Genomic DNA, 14,144 nt, shown 5'->3' with positions numbered 1-14,144 from the left:
TTTGATTCGTTTTATCGTTTATCGCTGAGCTTAGTTGAGACTATTTAGATAATTAAAATATTCTCGTCAAACAAATAATAAGTCTGTAGTACCGGTACTCATTGTATCCTCAATTTTATTATATTAATACAATTGTCTGCTGTTGTATACATTCGTCATCCAATTTTGATTAAGAATATCTAAAATCAACAACAGGTTAATATATACTCGTAAGGGCTATAGATTTAATTATTCATAGTTATCAATAGGAACTTTTTTACGTCCAAGAATGTATGACCTAAGGGTAAGTCATAAGATAAAAAGTTTTAAAATGAACTATCTAATAATATGTTCAAATATATTTTGAATTATAACTAGCTGTTACCCACGGGCTTCACCTCGTTTGACTTCATAAGTATTAATAATACTGATATAGTTAAGTTAAGCTGAAATAAACAAAACAGAATACAGTAATACAAACAAATAATCACACCTGATTTTAATAGGGTAATAAAAAACCAATAAGTAGGCCTATAGGTGAGGTAATTATAACATTTGGTATATGTAAAGTTTCCTTTAGAAAGAAATTATAACCTTAAAGGGCAATTTATGAAATAATGGATAGTTTTGAGCAAGGTTTATCGTCATGACGAACATTTTAAGTATATGGTTTATGGGGGTGTGACTTGGTTTTCTCAAAAGTTCATGGGTATATATGGATGTAGTCTTTTATAAAATTATAGATTAAAAACTAGTATGCAATTGATTTCTGGTAAATACTCCAGTATTAGTTGCACTAAATTTAAGGATGAAAATGTATGATGATATTAACAACAAACACAAAAAAATTATCTTAATTTTATGAATCAACCATTGGAATGTTATTGGAAGGACTTTAGGCGTAAGACCCTATTAATTATGCATACAAACTTTAAAAAGGTTATGTTTTTTGCTACAAAATTGATTGTTTGGGCGGTAAAGATAAAAAAAGAGTTCACTCAAAATTATTGATTCAAATTTTCCCCGACAATTAATTTCAATGCATCCCTAAATTAAATAACTAATTTCTCTATTATGTTGCATATTTATTATGAATGAACAGTTATTCCATTGATATGCAACAAATTCATTGCTAGACTTAAGTAATTCGTCATTAAAAAACACGAAAAAATAACAATGACATAATTATGATACACTGGTGAGAATGTATCGTAATACTATTTTTACTTTGAATTAATCAAAACAAATAGTCTTTTGACCAATAAATAACTGAAGTGCAAATAATGCGATAATCTTCTTTTCGATAACTCATTTACATCTGACTAGTCAGCAAAAAATATCCATTCATACCCTACAATAATCAGGAAATCTTAGAATTATTAATCTTCTATAACGGTGATCCAAACATTTGAGTATTCTCACCCTTACTTATCAATTAAATATTGACTAAAATGACTATTATGCATTCCATTAGGGCTGTAGAAATTAAGTGATTTAATTAGTTCTCGAATTTAATCCTCTGATATCTTTAGACTTTTAATTCACTATCTTCCTAAGTAAAATTCAAAACTATCTATAAATTCTTAGTTATAACTAGTAAGATGGATTTTGTTATATGAATTATTAAAGAAACTGTTGTAATTATCCTTATAGGAACACTAACTACAGGTTGGCTACGACAACTGTTACTGTTATTTATCAGGAACATTACAATGTAACTGTTACAACAAACCTCTCTCATAAGACCACTAACAGCAGGATGGCTACGACAACTGTTACTGTTATTTATCAGGAACATTACAATGTAACTGTTACAACAAACCTCCCTCATAGAAACAATAACTGCAGGTTGGCTACGACAACTGTTACTGTTATTTATCAGGAACATTACAATATAACTGTTACAATAAACCTCTCTCATAAGACCACTAACAGCAGGATGGCTACGACAACTGTTACTGTTATTTATCAGGAACATTACAATGTAACTGTTACAACAAACCTCCCTCATAGAAACAATAACTGCAGGTTGGCTACGACAACTGTTACTGTTATTTATCAGGAACATTACAATATAACTGTTACAATAAACCTCTCTCATAAGACCACTAACAGCAGGATGGCTACGACAACTGTTACTGTTATTTATCAGGAACATTACAATGTAACTGTTACAACAAACCTCCCTCATAGAAACAATAACTGCAGGTTGGATACGACAACTGTTACTGTTATTTATCAGGAACATTACAATGTAACTGTTACAACAAACCTCTCTCATAAAATTAGTAACAGCAGGATGGCTACAACAACTGTTACTGTTATTTATCAGGAACATTACAATGTAACTGTTACAACAAACCTTTTTCATAAGACTACTAACAGCAGGATGGCTACAAACTGTTACTGTTAGTTATCAAGAACATTACATTGTAACTGTTACAACAAACCTCTCTCATAGGAACGCCTGCTTCTGTTTGCCTGCGCTAACTGTCACAGTTTCCCAGCTATTTGTCGAGTTAATAACTATGAGAGGTAGTAAATGTCCTATAAGGGTAGTGGAATTTTGGTTTGACTGTCAAAATGTTTTTCGTACATTTTATACATGTCACGATACTAGTATAACTCTCTAAAAGTTTTGTACAGACAATTTATGCCTCTAATAAAGTTTTGGAGTCACTGAATCATTAAACATTTTATAAAGTAATATAATAGCCTGATCACTCAAGAACGTAAAAAAATCTCATACTAAAATAGAAAAGATTTGGTTATTCGTTTGTTTTGAAATTATTTTTAATTTCTATAATTTTTGATTTAATGAAAACAAGTTTTATCAAGTTTTGTTTGATGAGAGGAATTTTTTGTTGGTTAGCCAGTTTATACTGAAGTTTGCGGTTAATTTAAACTTTTAAACAAGATCTGGTTTTGATAGTACAACAGAAAAAGCCTTCTTAAATATAATATAGTTTGTTTTATAGATTAGTTTCTAGTTGCAATGGTTTTCATAAGGAAATACTTACCAAAATTTGTATGAATTATGGTCTAACAGAAGAGAAAATCAATCTTGTAAAGACAAAGGTTTATATCAAAATGAAAATGGTAATCATAAGAAAAAATGTTTTATAAACATATAATTTCATTCTAAGCTTTAATTAAATTTTTGTTTGTGCAATTATAGTAACGACTGTATTTTTTATTTTTTTTTATTTATACAACTAAATATTTTTATTAAATTAGTTCTTACATTGTATATTATAGTACTTGATCTAAATTGAACTATCTATTTTAAAGAAATTAATAAACTGTCGATTATTTAAATTTAATACAAATACAAAATAATGTGGAGATTTTATAACAAAGCCCCAGCAGTAATTAATAATGAATTTAAATGCAATCAGTGCTGTCGTTGATTTTATCGGGCTTTCGTATTTTATATTCTTTTAACGATCTTAAAGTCAATTTGCGGAACTTGATTAAATAAACCTCAATTAGTTACAACAAATTGCATTTGCATTTTACCTTTCTGTCTGAAATTATGTTATTACGAGTACTACAGTTAGGTTCTTTAACAACCCTCAATGTTATAATGTTTTTCAATTTATAAAATTACCAAAAAAATTAATCGGTTCTTACAATTGTTAATCATATCTATCTCAATTCTAACATTAACATTTAAGCTGTTTTTAGTTATAAGTATTATAGAATGTAAGGGGTATTTTCAATATATTACTCGTTCACTAAATAATATTTAAGTTTTATTTTATTTTGATACACACTTTAAATTGTTTCTTAAATTTTATTTAGCCGATACTTGAAATCTATCATTACTATCGATAGTTTAAGAGAATGTACATGTCTGGGTAAAGAACTGAAAGTTTTTCTATGATGGTTGGAAAAAAGTGGTAAGGGGTGAAAATATGATATGATTGATGATATCGGAAACTTGTCGAGAGTGTTATCGTATGATGAGTTTGTCAACTGTATCGTGTCCATTACAAAGTTTGGTGGGAGAGCACATGGGGGGGGGGGGTTGAGAGAGGACAGGTAAGAACGAAAAGTGGCTGTAAATGTAGGCGAATGGAGGCCGAATATGTTTTGCCTGAAATATAATATTTTACAAATACATGTAAATCATCATATACGTATCATATGATCATATACGTATATTTTAGTCTCCCAACACAACGTATGCTATGTTTTCACCTGTGCAGAACACAAACACAAACGATTAAATAATATCCATAAATTTCAACAAGTCCCACAATTTATCATAAGACTCAAATTTGTATGTCTTCTACATTCTGAGGACGAAAAAAAATTCTTATAGTCATTTTATCTTGGATTTTTAGAATTTCCTTACATCAATACTGTACGATTATTTTAAAACTATACGTAATTTCATAGATTGGTCATATAGATTCAATATAGATTCATATAGATCAGTCATTTAGATTGGTGGGTGGGGGCAGAGCTGAATAGTACTCACCTATCTTTTGGAAGTTAATTTTTTTTTCATGGAAAAAACAAACTTTTTAAATGGTTACGAACTGGCTTTCAATAAATAATTCTGGTTAGAAAACCAAATTATTGTTATCAACGACAGTGGCAAATCTGCCGTCTTAGAATTAGCACTCATAACTCACTCATATTTGCCTTTGAATATTGTGATGTGTCATTTTGAAAATATCTAAATTATCAGCATTTAATTCACTGAACAGATCCTAACCAATTACTGTTCAAAAACACTTTATTCACTATTGATGTATTTAAAAACTGTTATTACTACATACGTATTAGTGTATTTTACTTAATTAAAAATGACAAGATTATAACAAAATTACATGTACAAAATAATAATAATAGCTTAGAACAACATGAATATCTTACATTATATGAAGGAGAGTTTTCCACCTAGAGAGGTGTAACATCTAATGGTGTAACCGCAGCCACTCTATCTTCACTAATGACCACCTTAAGTGCTTCACCGCGCCGGACGTGGACCTCATATAGAACACGACCTCTCGGTTAAAGTAATACAGCTCCTTAACAACATGAATATCTTACAACGTATGAGGGAGAGTTTTCCACCTAGAGAGGTGTAACAACTAATGGTGTAACCGCAGCCACTCTATCTTCACTAATGACCACCTTAAGTGCTTCACCGCGCCGGACGTGGACCTCATATAGAACACGACCTCTCGGTTAAAGTAATACAGCTCCTTAACAACATGAATATCTTACAACGTACGAGAGAGAGTTTTCCACCTAGAGAGGTGTAACAACTAATGGTGTAACCGCAGCCACTCTATCTTCACTAATGACCACCTTAAGTGCTTCACCGCGCCGGACGTGGACTTCATATAAAACACGACCTCTCGGTTAAAGTAATACAGCTCCTTAACAACATGCGTGGATGTTATTAATAAAAAAGCATACACCATTGCACATTTAGTTATTATAATTTTTTTATTTTTTATTAAATAGGTTAAATCATATATCTCCTTGTAGATACTAAGTTAACAACACAAGTTTGACAATTGGATGTTTTAATTTGTATTTTATGTTGTAAGGTGACAGAATTCTTATCTCTTTTCACTCAAAGCATTTAAGAACTAGATTATTTAATTTTCAAATCTTCTGATAAAAAATTATTTCTTTTATCTGAGCAGACCCCAATGAAGATGGCGTCTTCATAAAATATATTTTCATTTATTATAAATTAATATAGTATCACACGTATCTTTGGAACTTGCCATGTAGACCACGAATCTAATAAAATCGAGTAACATTTTAATTATTCCACCCATGGTCAAGGACAAGTTTATTCTATGTGCCCGTGTCTTGTGTATGTTTATTCTTAACTCTGTTAACGATCTTCAAATAAATGCATTACTTAGACCTCGTAGGCCGTACGGTTAAAGACCCGAAACTTGTTCCCACTACTAGCAACCAATAATTACCAAGTCATATATGTATTGTACACCATTTTGAATAAAATATAATAAATTATCAAACATTTTGATTTTTAGGATTTGCATAGTAACTTTTTTGTTATTTGGTAACTGGTTAAAATATATTTTTGTTCTTTTTAATTTTCGAATATTTTATATTCGGGGGTTTGAGCTGGTCTAGCGGTAGAGCATGGTACTTCGGTCCCTGAGATCAAAAGTTCAAATCCCGCCAAATCACCACTGGATTTTATCTAAGTTATAATGCTCCAACTTAAGTTAAAAAGGTCTAGCCTGATGTAATGTGAATGTTGTTATTCAATAATGGAATAGAGTGTGTATTTAGAACTTATTATCCTATAATATCACTCTGACCCACAATCATAGTTAAATCTGCGTAAACATTGAACTGTATGGTATCTACCAAATATTGTTTAAATAAGTAAATTGGTGGTGTGATTAGAAAAAGTTGATCAAATAATAAACACTGTGAGAACACAACATTCATAAAATAAAACCACTTTGTGCCAATCAAGCTTTTTATAACTATGTTATAAAGGACGGTTGGTTAAATAAACATGTTATTTTATTTTACACAAAGGTAAAATAGAGGTATCCAAATTCCCCTGGAGGTCTGATAAAAGAATGTCATGCTTATGTCACCAGTTGACATTTTACAAATGAGATTACCAAAAGGCTCTCACAGCTTTTGACCTACGTCCTTCCAACAACACTCTTTTTTGTTTTATTTCACACCTTGCTGTATTTTTTTCCAATAATAAATAATCTATCCCAATAAAATATTTATTTACAATATCGTATAAAATCATAACTAGTGTATATTGTTGCAGTTTTCAATTATTTTTTTATAAAACGTTTTTTATATTTTTTAATTATTCAGATGCATATTAAATTACGTTATTCCTTTGTAATTTTATTCCTTCATAATATGCTAGTCAAGCTAGAACATGCCATGTGGCTCTAACTTAACATTGATAAATGAAGAATTTTTTATTTAATTTAATTTAAGTTTAACACATTTTTTATTATTCAAAAAATATAACTATTCCTTTTAGTAAGGAGAAAAAAATTACTTACTTCACATTTCCATAAATTTCACTCAGTTGGTTCTGGGAAAACCAGAAGAAAAACACTCTTCACAATATTTAAATATTTATTTTCAGATTTATACAGTTTATATTTCTCTACGTCCTGCAGGTAGCTCCAATCGCGCGATATATACAAATAGAAGACTCTGGCATTAGTAAAAATAATATCAACATTTGTTAGACCTACTTCATCACGTACAATTCTCCTATATTACAAACTCTCACAAATAGTTGGGTAGGTACACATTTAATTCAGCCTACTAATTCACTACACATAAAATGACACGCGTAAATTTACAAATGCTACAAAACTATGTACAATAATTTGTGCTTTTCCCCGTATAATGTTGAATAATATTCGAACAGAATGGAATTCTAAACTAATTTACTACTGTGTCGGTTTCGTTGATTGAAAGCATAGACAAATAAAATTAAAAATATAGACCAACAGCAGTGCTGTGGTTAGCGTAGGTTCTGGCGTACACCACTAGGAGCGTCGGGTAGTTAGACTGCATGCACTACGGAACTACATGGCGCTCCTAGCGGTGGACGCCAGAATTTATGCCAACGGTAGCACTGCTATAGGTCTAGATCTGTTTCAATGTGAACCGATATAATCAGGGCCTATACAGTTCTGTTATGACAAAATTAAAGTTATGTTACCAACTTTAGTTTAAACATTTTATTTTATATGCAGATAGTTCTTAATAAATTCCATAACTCACTCAGGAAATCGTATTTTTTAACGATCTTTTTAACAAGTTTATAACGCGTGTTTCTTATAATTTAAATTTGTTTTATATTAATTCCATGAGTAGGTAATTATATTATACAGATTATAATTTCTTATAATATAAATCGTGTATAAACTGGTATAATTTTGACCAACTTGGTGCAAGGAACTGTTTTTTAAGTATTGCTTTAATTCTTGAACATACATAACGAAATGAAGTAAAAATATTATCTCATAGAAAATCACTATACGAGTACCAAAAATCAACCATATCGTACCAATTATTATAACTTTGGGTCAGAAATATTTAGTAGAACACCTTTCATGTTAAATTCGTTGAGTTTCTAGTCAAGTATATGACTTTATACTTGAGAGTATAAAGAGAGATTGTCAAAATAATTTGTCGGTGCGTTAATATGTTTTTCGGGAACGATATTGTAAGCTATTAAATGACAATTATTTCGTAATTATGAAATTAGTAATCTCAAAAAACTTATATTTACAAAATTCATAGTTCTAGAAATGTTTTTTTCTGGATTTGTAAAAGGGTCATAGAGTATTTTACAACGAAAAACAATATCCAAAATATTTACCACTCTTAAAATCCAATCACAAAATCTTATTGCTTACTTTTTAACAAATAATTTTACGATACAAAAATACAAAATTCTTTAACACACCGACTTATGGTTGGACCATGGTTTACCATCGATACATCGAATACAACATTGAAATGGTGTACGATTCAACGTCCATAATAGATAGATCCCTTTGTTATACACAGGACTATAAGTATACTTACAGCTACAGTACATCACGACATATATGCACGTCAAATCTCGACATATGTTCTATTGGTATGTACATACGATATACCAATTGGGAATATATGTTTTGAGAAGAAACAAAAAAATATTGCATATACGGATACAGACAGGTTTATGTTTGAAAGTTTTGCGCTAAGTACCGCTTCAATAAATAAAGTAATCCTGTTGTGTGTTTGTCAAATAAGAAATCTTAAGCGTAACTAATCCGTAGTATTTAAGTAGTTACAGTACTTTCGGTAATATTGAAAGTTTACTTAAATGCAGACAAATATAAAATATACTCCATATATTACAAAACTACAGTAGTTATGTACAATTTGTTTAAAGTATATAAAAAACTATAGACCCGTGAGTTAATTAGTGAACATTTTTTAGATTCGTGTTGATATATTTACAATAAATATTCAAAGTAATACTATCTATCTATAAAAAATACTTATTGCTTTCCATGGGCAAAAATATAACTATAAGTCTTACAGTATATACAAATAATAACTCATACCACAATTTGTTCGCAAAGACTAAAAACTCGCCCAAATCAGGTTAAAGTTAGGTTAAAGTCAGTCCTCTGCGGCTAATTTGCAAAGAATAAATAATAATGCAGCTGAAACTAAGATAACAGAAGGCAACCGAATAATAAGACACATTGACGAATCCCGTTTGAATATTGAAATTAATAACCCAGATTTTCTGAACGGGTTCCAATTAGGATAGTGGTTAATATTAGTTACATGATCTGTAGATTGTTTCAATCTGATGTAGGCCTACCTCATTTCTTTGCAATGAGAACAACTGTATGTTAGTTTTCTGATGAGTTAAACTCTTTGTAGCATCAATTTGATTTATTTATTGTTTTAGAGACCATTGTTTTACCTGAGGACTTTTTTCCTTGAGGATACGATATTTTTCCATCCAAGGTTAGCAAAAATGTCACTGAATTTGATGCAAACAGTGTGTAAAACCCCTTTGAAATATTTAAAAGTAAAGTGTATCACAGCATAAGGAATTTTGCAAATTTTGTATCTTATAAATTCCAGTGGACTATTTGAAGTTGTAAAAACTGATCTGTAACTTATATTTCACTAATACTTGGCTGTTTAATTTTAACTTTAAAATACATTCCACAAAAAATAATCGAAATTGAACAAGAAAACGAAACATCAAAACGTATTGCGGTATAGCACCAATTAAGTCCTTTCTCCACAAATACAAAATACACTATTAGCCGCAGAGTACCGTAAGCGTTATTCCTAAGCGTTATCTATCACTATCGCTACGTCACACTGCTACACCCTCTGCTCGTATCACAGTGACGAGCCCAGTTCGGACGAGCGCCTTCGGTCGATGTGCTTCAGGTAGGTCTCCGAGTAGACGCTCCGAGTGCGGTCGTCGTACCGAAGACTCGGCCTCCGCATGTCCAAGGCGTCCAGGTCGCTAGGTGGCCTCCTGCAGAGGCTGCAGAACGCGCACTGCAGGGTGTTCCGGAACGCCTCTCTGAACTCCCGGTTGAAGTAGGCGTAGATGAGGGGGTTGAGGGTGGAGTTGAAGTAGCCTACCCAGAACACCGTGATCACCACGACGTCTGGGTACTGCACGCCGAACACGGTGTGTGTAACGTACCTGCACATGATTTAGATTAAGTTTGATACAAAGGGCCAAGAAAAGGACAGGGTTTAGGGTCAATTTAAATTTTTTTAAATTATTTTCAGGTTGAAAACGAGGATGTTGTACACAAACCCTACTGTTGTGCTAATGAATATTAAAAAAATATGCCTTTATCACCCAAAATATCATTTTTCCTCTTCCCCGTCCATTTATAGTGGTACCAATAAGATGACTTATAAAATACCTAGTAAGAAACGTGAAGGTGGTACTCTCGAATTGGGTAAAAGCATAGAGATCGATGGGTAACATTACACTTTAAATTTCAAAAGCTCTACTCGCAACTTAACTAACTATTCGGTAATGAAAAAAATCTAATCCTACCAGTAACTGATATGTTTCGATATATATTGAAAATATTTATTTGAGGTCAGCTTACATTCATGTCAATAAATATCTAATGTTATTTGGTTTATGTGAATTTAAATTAGCAAACTTGTCAATCTCATAATGTGACTTGAACTGATGGGTTTAAAACTTACATCTACAATACTTTAAACGCGTAGTGAGTTTGAACTACTGGTTGCTGTTTTCGTGTAGGCCAGGTACATAAATACGAAACAATTGAAATAATGAGTTTATTCCTTCAAAACAAATAAATACAAAATAATACATTCACTTGGAACTACGTTGCCACATTATCCAGTAATCGTGGCAATTTCAATCATACCACTCACCCTGATCATAGATTTAAATACTACTAAAACAATTTCGTGTCAAGTAAATAAACACATATCAAAATGCACCTAAACCTACATTCGAAGAATGAATAAAATCTAAATTGATTAATTGATTATTTTTCCAATAAGAAAGTTTATTCTTGCTGTTTATTTATTTTTTGTACAATCTAAGGATGTTTAAATTAATTGATGAATTTGTTGCTCAAAAACGAGTCCTTCAAGTATACGTACAGAACTATTTTCAGCATTTATTGATTTATTTTATTCAAAACAACCCGTGTAACACTTAGATAAATATATATTTACAATATATCTATTTTAATCTAATAAAGTGTTTACCATGAAAAGAACGGCAGCCAGCAGAGTATAAAGGTGCCCATGATGATTCCCAAAGTGCGTGCAGCCTTGTGTTCTCGCTTCATCTTGATGATGTTCCGATCTTTGGTAGGCGTCGACTGTGCGTGCATAGGACCCACCTCGTGCAGAGTTAGTGTCTTACTGGAGCCACCACTGAAATGATAAGAACAGTTAGGCCAGAACAATCAAAATAGTTAGTTAAATAGACTCTTGATAATGGATAAATAAAACTTGGTTTCCAGGTTGTTGAGGTTCCTACCTAAAGTGATTCATTGTGATGGGATCTAAAAGAGTTTGATATAATACGTAATAGAGGGTTGTCATAAAGTTAAGACTCTCTGATTACAATGATTAGTTCTGTTGAATGAGTTTGATTTAATGTTTAATGGAAGGTTGTCATAAAACTAAGTCTCTCTGATTACAATGATTAGTTCTGTTGAACGAGTTTGATTTAATGTTTAATGGAAGGTTGTCATCAAGTTAAGACTCTCTGATTACAATGATTAGTTCTGTTGAACGAGGTTGATTTAATGTTTAATGGAAGGTTGTCATAAAACTAAGTCTCTCTGATTACAATGATTAGTTCTGTTGAACGAGTTTGATTCAATGTTTAATGGAAGGTTGTCATAAAACTAAGTCTCTCTGATTACAATGATTAGTTCTGTTGAACGAGTTTGATTTAATGTTTAATGGAAGGTTGTCATAAAACTAAGTCTCTCTGATTGCAATGGTTAGTTCTGTTGAACGAGTTTGATTTAATGTTTAATGGAAGGTTGTTATAAAACTAAGTCTCTCTGATTACAATGATTAGTTCTGTTGAACGAGTTTGATTTAATGTTTAATGGAAGGTTGTCATACAACTAAGACTCTCTGATTACAATGATTAGTTCTGTTGAACGAGTTTGATTTAATGTTTAATGGAAGGTTGTTATAAAACTAAGTCTCTCTGATTGCAATGGTTCTTGTTGAAACGCTATAAATGTATACCTTACGTTCTTGAAAATTGCTCTTCATGGGGCTTTTACCATAGGCATTAAAAATAACTGTCTGGCAAAGCTTGTTTAAATTTCAGTTAGTTTAAGGAGCACACTACTATACATAACATTGATGTAAGCAGTAGCAAAGTGTAGATAAACATCTTTTATATCTGAGTTAATTATAAATAGTATTCTGATGGTATTTTTTATATAATTTTTTATAAGCCAGAGCCTACAAGCTAAGGTAGCAATTAACAACCTATATAGTATGTATTATGATGTTAATCTCTATATCAACCTTAGTAATTATTTATTGTACTTTACCAAGTTTAAATTCCGAAAAAATAATTAATATCAAGAGGGCATGTGGACAAGATGGCAATAATAATTTTAATCATGCAGAGTTAATACAAAATTTCATGCTGTTTTATGGTTACATTTGCTGGTAAGGTAAGAAGAAATTGTATAATGTAAAAAGATATAAGTATTTTATTGGATTGCCAGGGATAAGAGTGAGGGATAAGTGAGCTATTTAGTTCTTAGCAATTGTTCCCAAAAAGATCGGTTACTCTTTCAACATGTAAACTTCTCATTTGGTTTGCAATGAAAATGTTCTCATCCCAGTAAGTTTAACAGATTCTTCTAGAAAAATCACTAGTATTATGAGAAAGCTATTATACTAATATCATAAGAATTTAATTTTTTGAAGCTAAATAAACACACTACTTCACTAGCACGTTTTCCATAATTTTAACACGTGACCGTCAGTTAATGGTAAACACTGTATGCTTTAAGTGGTAAGAGGTTATGTTTCTTTTAACTTGAATCTGCTTGTTTGGGCCTTCAGGTTTCGTTTGTTCTTAGGGTTCATCAAGTGAGACCAGTGAACGGGTACTGAATGAGCTGTGCTAAAAGTGTAGTGGTTACCCAAGGACAAAAAACCCCTGCAATTACTATGTAAATCTCAATTTTTGACGCGCAGCCTGAGCGACCTACCAAAGCCACCAATTCACCTAAATAACCTTGGAAGTATAGTGTAGAAGAAAAAGAGTGTAGGGAGTGAGCATGACCTTGAACTTCTGGCTGACCTGGAGCTCAAGACTTCCCCGTTGTGCTGCAGCAACGCAGGGTTGCCAAGGCGGGAGTGGATCTGTTTCTCTTGTCTGTTGGCCTCCTTGAAGATGGCGAGGTAGGTGAAGATCATGATGGTGCAGGGGATCCAGAAGGACACTGAGGAAGAAAACAGCGCATACCACGGATTCACCTGCGAACATTTGGAGGGAAATGCATTCAAAAGTATATATGAATAGTAATGCATATTTATCTCATTATTTTATATTTAATTCTTTGCCCACCTTGATTCACTGTTAGGTAGGCTTTTAATAGTAACACTTGTTTCTTACATTCCTTCATATCATCCCTTATATTATGTCCTCTCTAATTTAGGTGGTAAGCCTAAAAAGGTCATACATAGTTTTCAAAAGGAAAATTGTTTTGATTATAAGTGAATAGTGGCCGATATCACATCTATATGCTCAAAAAACAGTTAATCAAGTTTGTGCAAGAATTGTGTGATGTAGTAGACTAATATTTTGAATACATAACGAAATCTTATAAAAAGAACTCCTTTTCACTACAGATTTTGAAATTGCAGGGAGTGTGTTTGATCAAAGTATATTTTAAAATTACTCAAGTCTTTAGAAGTAATTTTATACTGACCTAAGTAACTTACCTTTTTCATACAATGGATGAAAAATGCTTAAAATAAAATTGTTAGTTATCTTTGTTGTTGATGCAACAGCAAAATGATAATATTTTTATGAACTTGGAATGATGAATCTGATTCTGATAATGTAACTTTATCACACTAGC

At 31.6% G+C, this 14,144-nt stretch overlaps 1 protein-coding gene across 8 annotated transcripts in view; it reads right to left on the bottom strand.

The window, feature by feature from the left end:
* Positions 1–7,087: 7,087 nt before the first annotated feature.
* LOC128993315 (octopamine receptor beta-2R-like) overlaps positions 7,088–14,144 on the bottom strand; it is a 273,858-nt gene continuing 266,801 nt past the window's right edge. For 7 of the 8 annotated variants that reach the window (XM_054417152.1, XM_054417161.1, XM_054417135.1 and 4 more), the window contains 3 exons: positions 13,343–13,536; positions 11,278–11,448; positions 7,088–10,216 (listed from right to left, as the gene is read on the bottom strand). In XM_054417152.1, coding sequence (XP_054273127.1) covers positions 9,901–10,216; positions 11,278–11,448; positions 13,343–13,536 — 681 coding nt within the window. In that variant the 3' untranslated portion in view covers positions 7,088–9,900. The remainder of the gene's footprint in view (positions 10,217–11,277; positions 11,449–13,342; positions 13,537–14,144) is intronic. The other variant, XM_054417196.1, reaches the window with a different exon arrangement.

The sequence above is a fragment of the Macrosteles quadrilineatus genome, unplaced genomic scaffold, assembly GCF_028750875.1.
Source record: "Macrosteles quadrilineatus isolate MER2022 unplaced genomic scaffold, UCM_ALF_1.0 Scaffold_1__1_contigs__length_201487025, whole genome shotgun sequence".
Lineage (NCBI taxonomy): Eukaryota > Metazoa > Arthropoda > Insecta > Hemiptera > Cicadellidae > Macrosteles > Macrosteles quadrilineatus.
The sequence above is the reverse complement of the archived record's forward strand: the minus strand, read 5'-3'. Positions and strand labels throughout refer to the sequence as shown.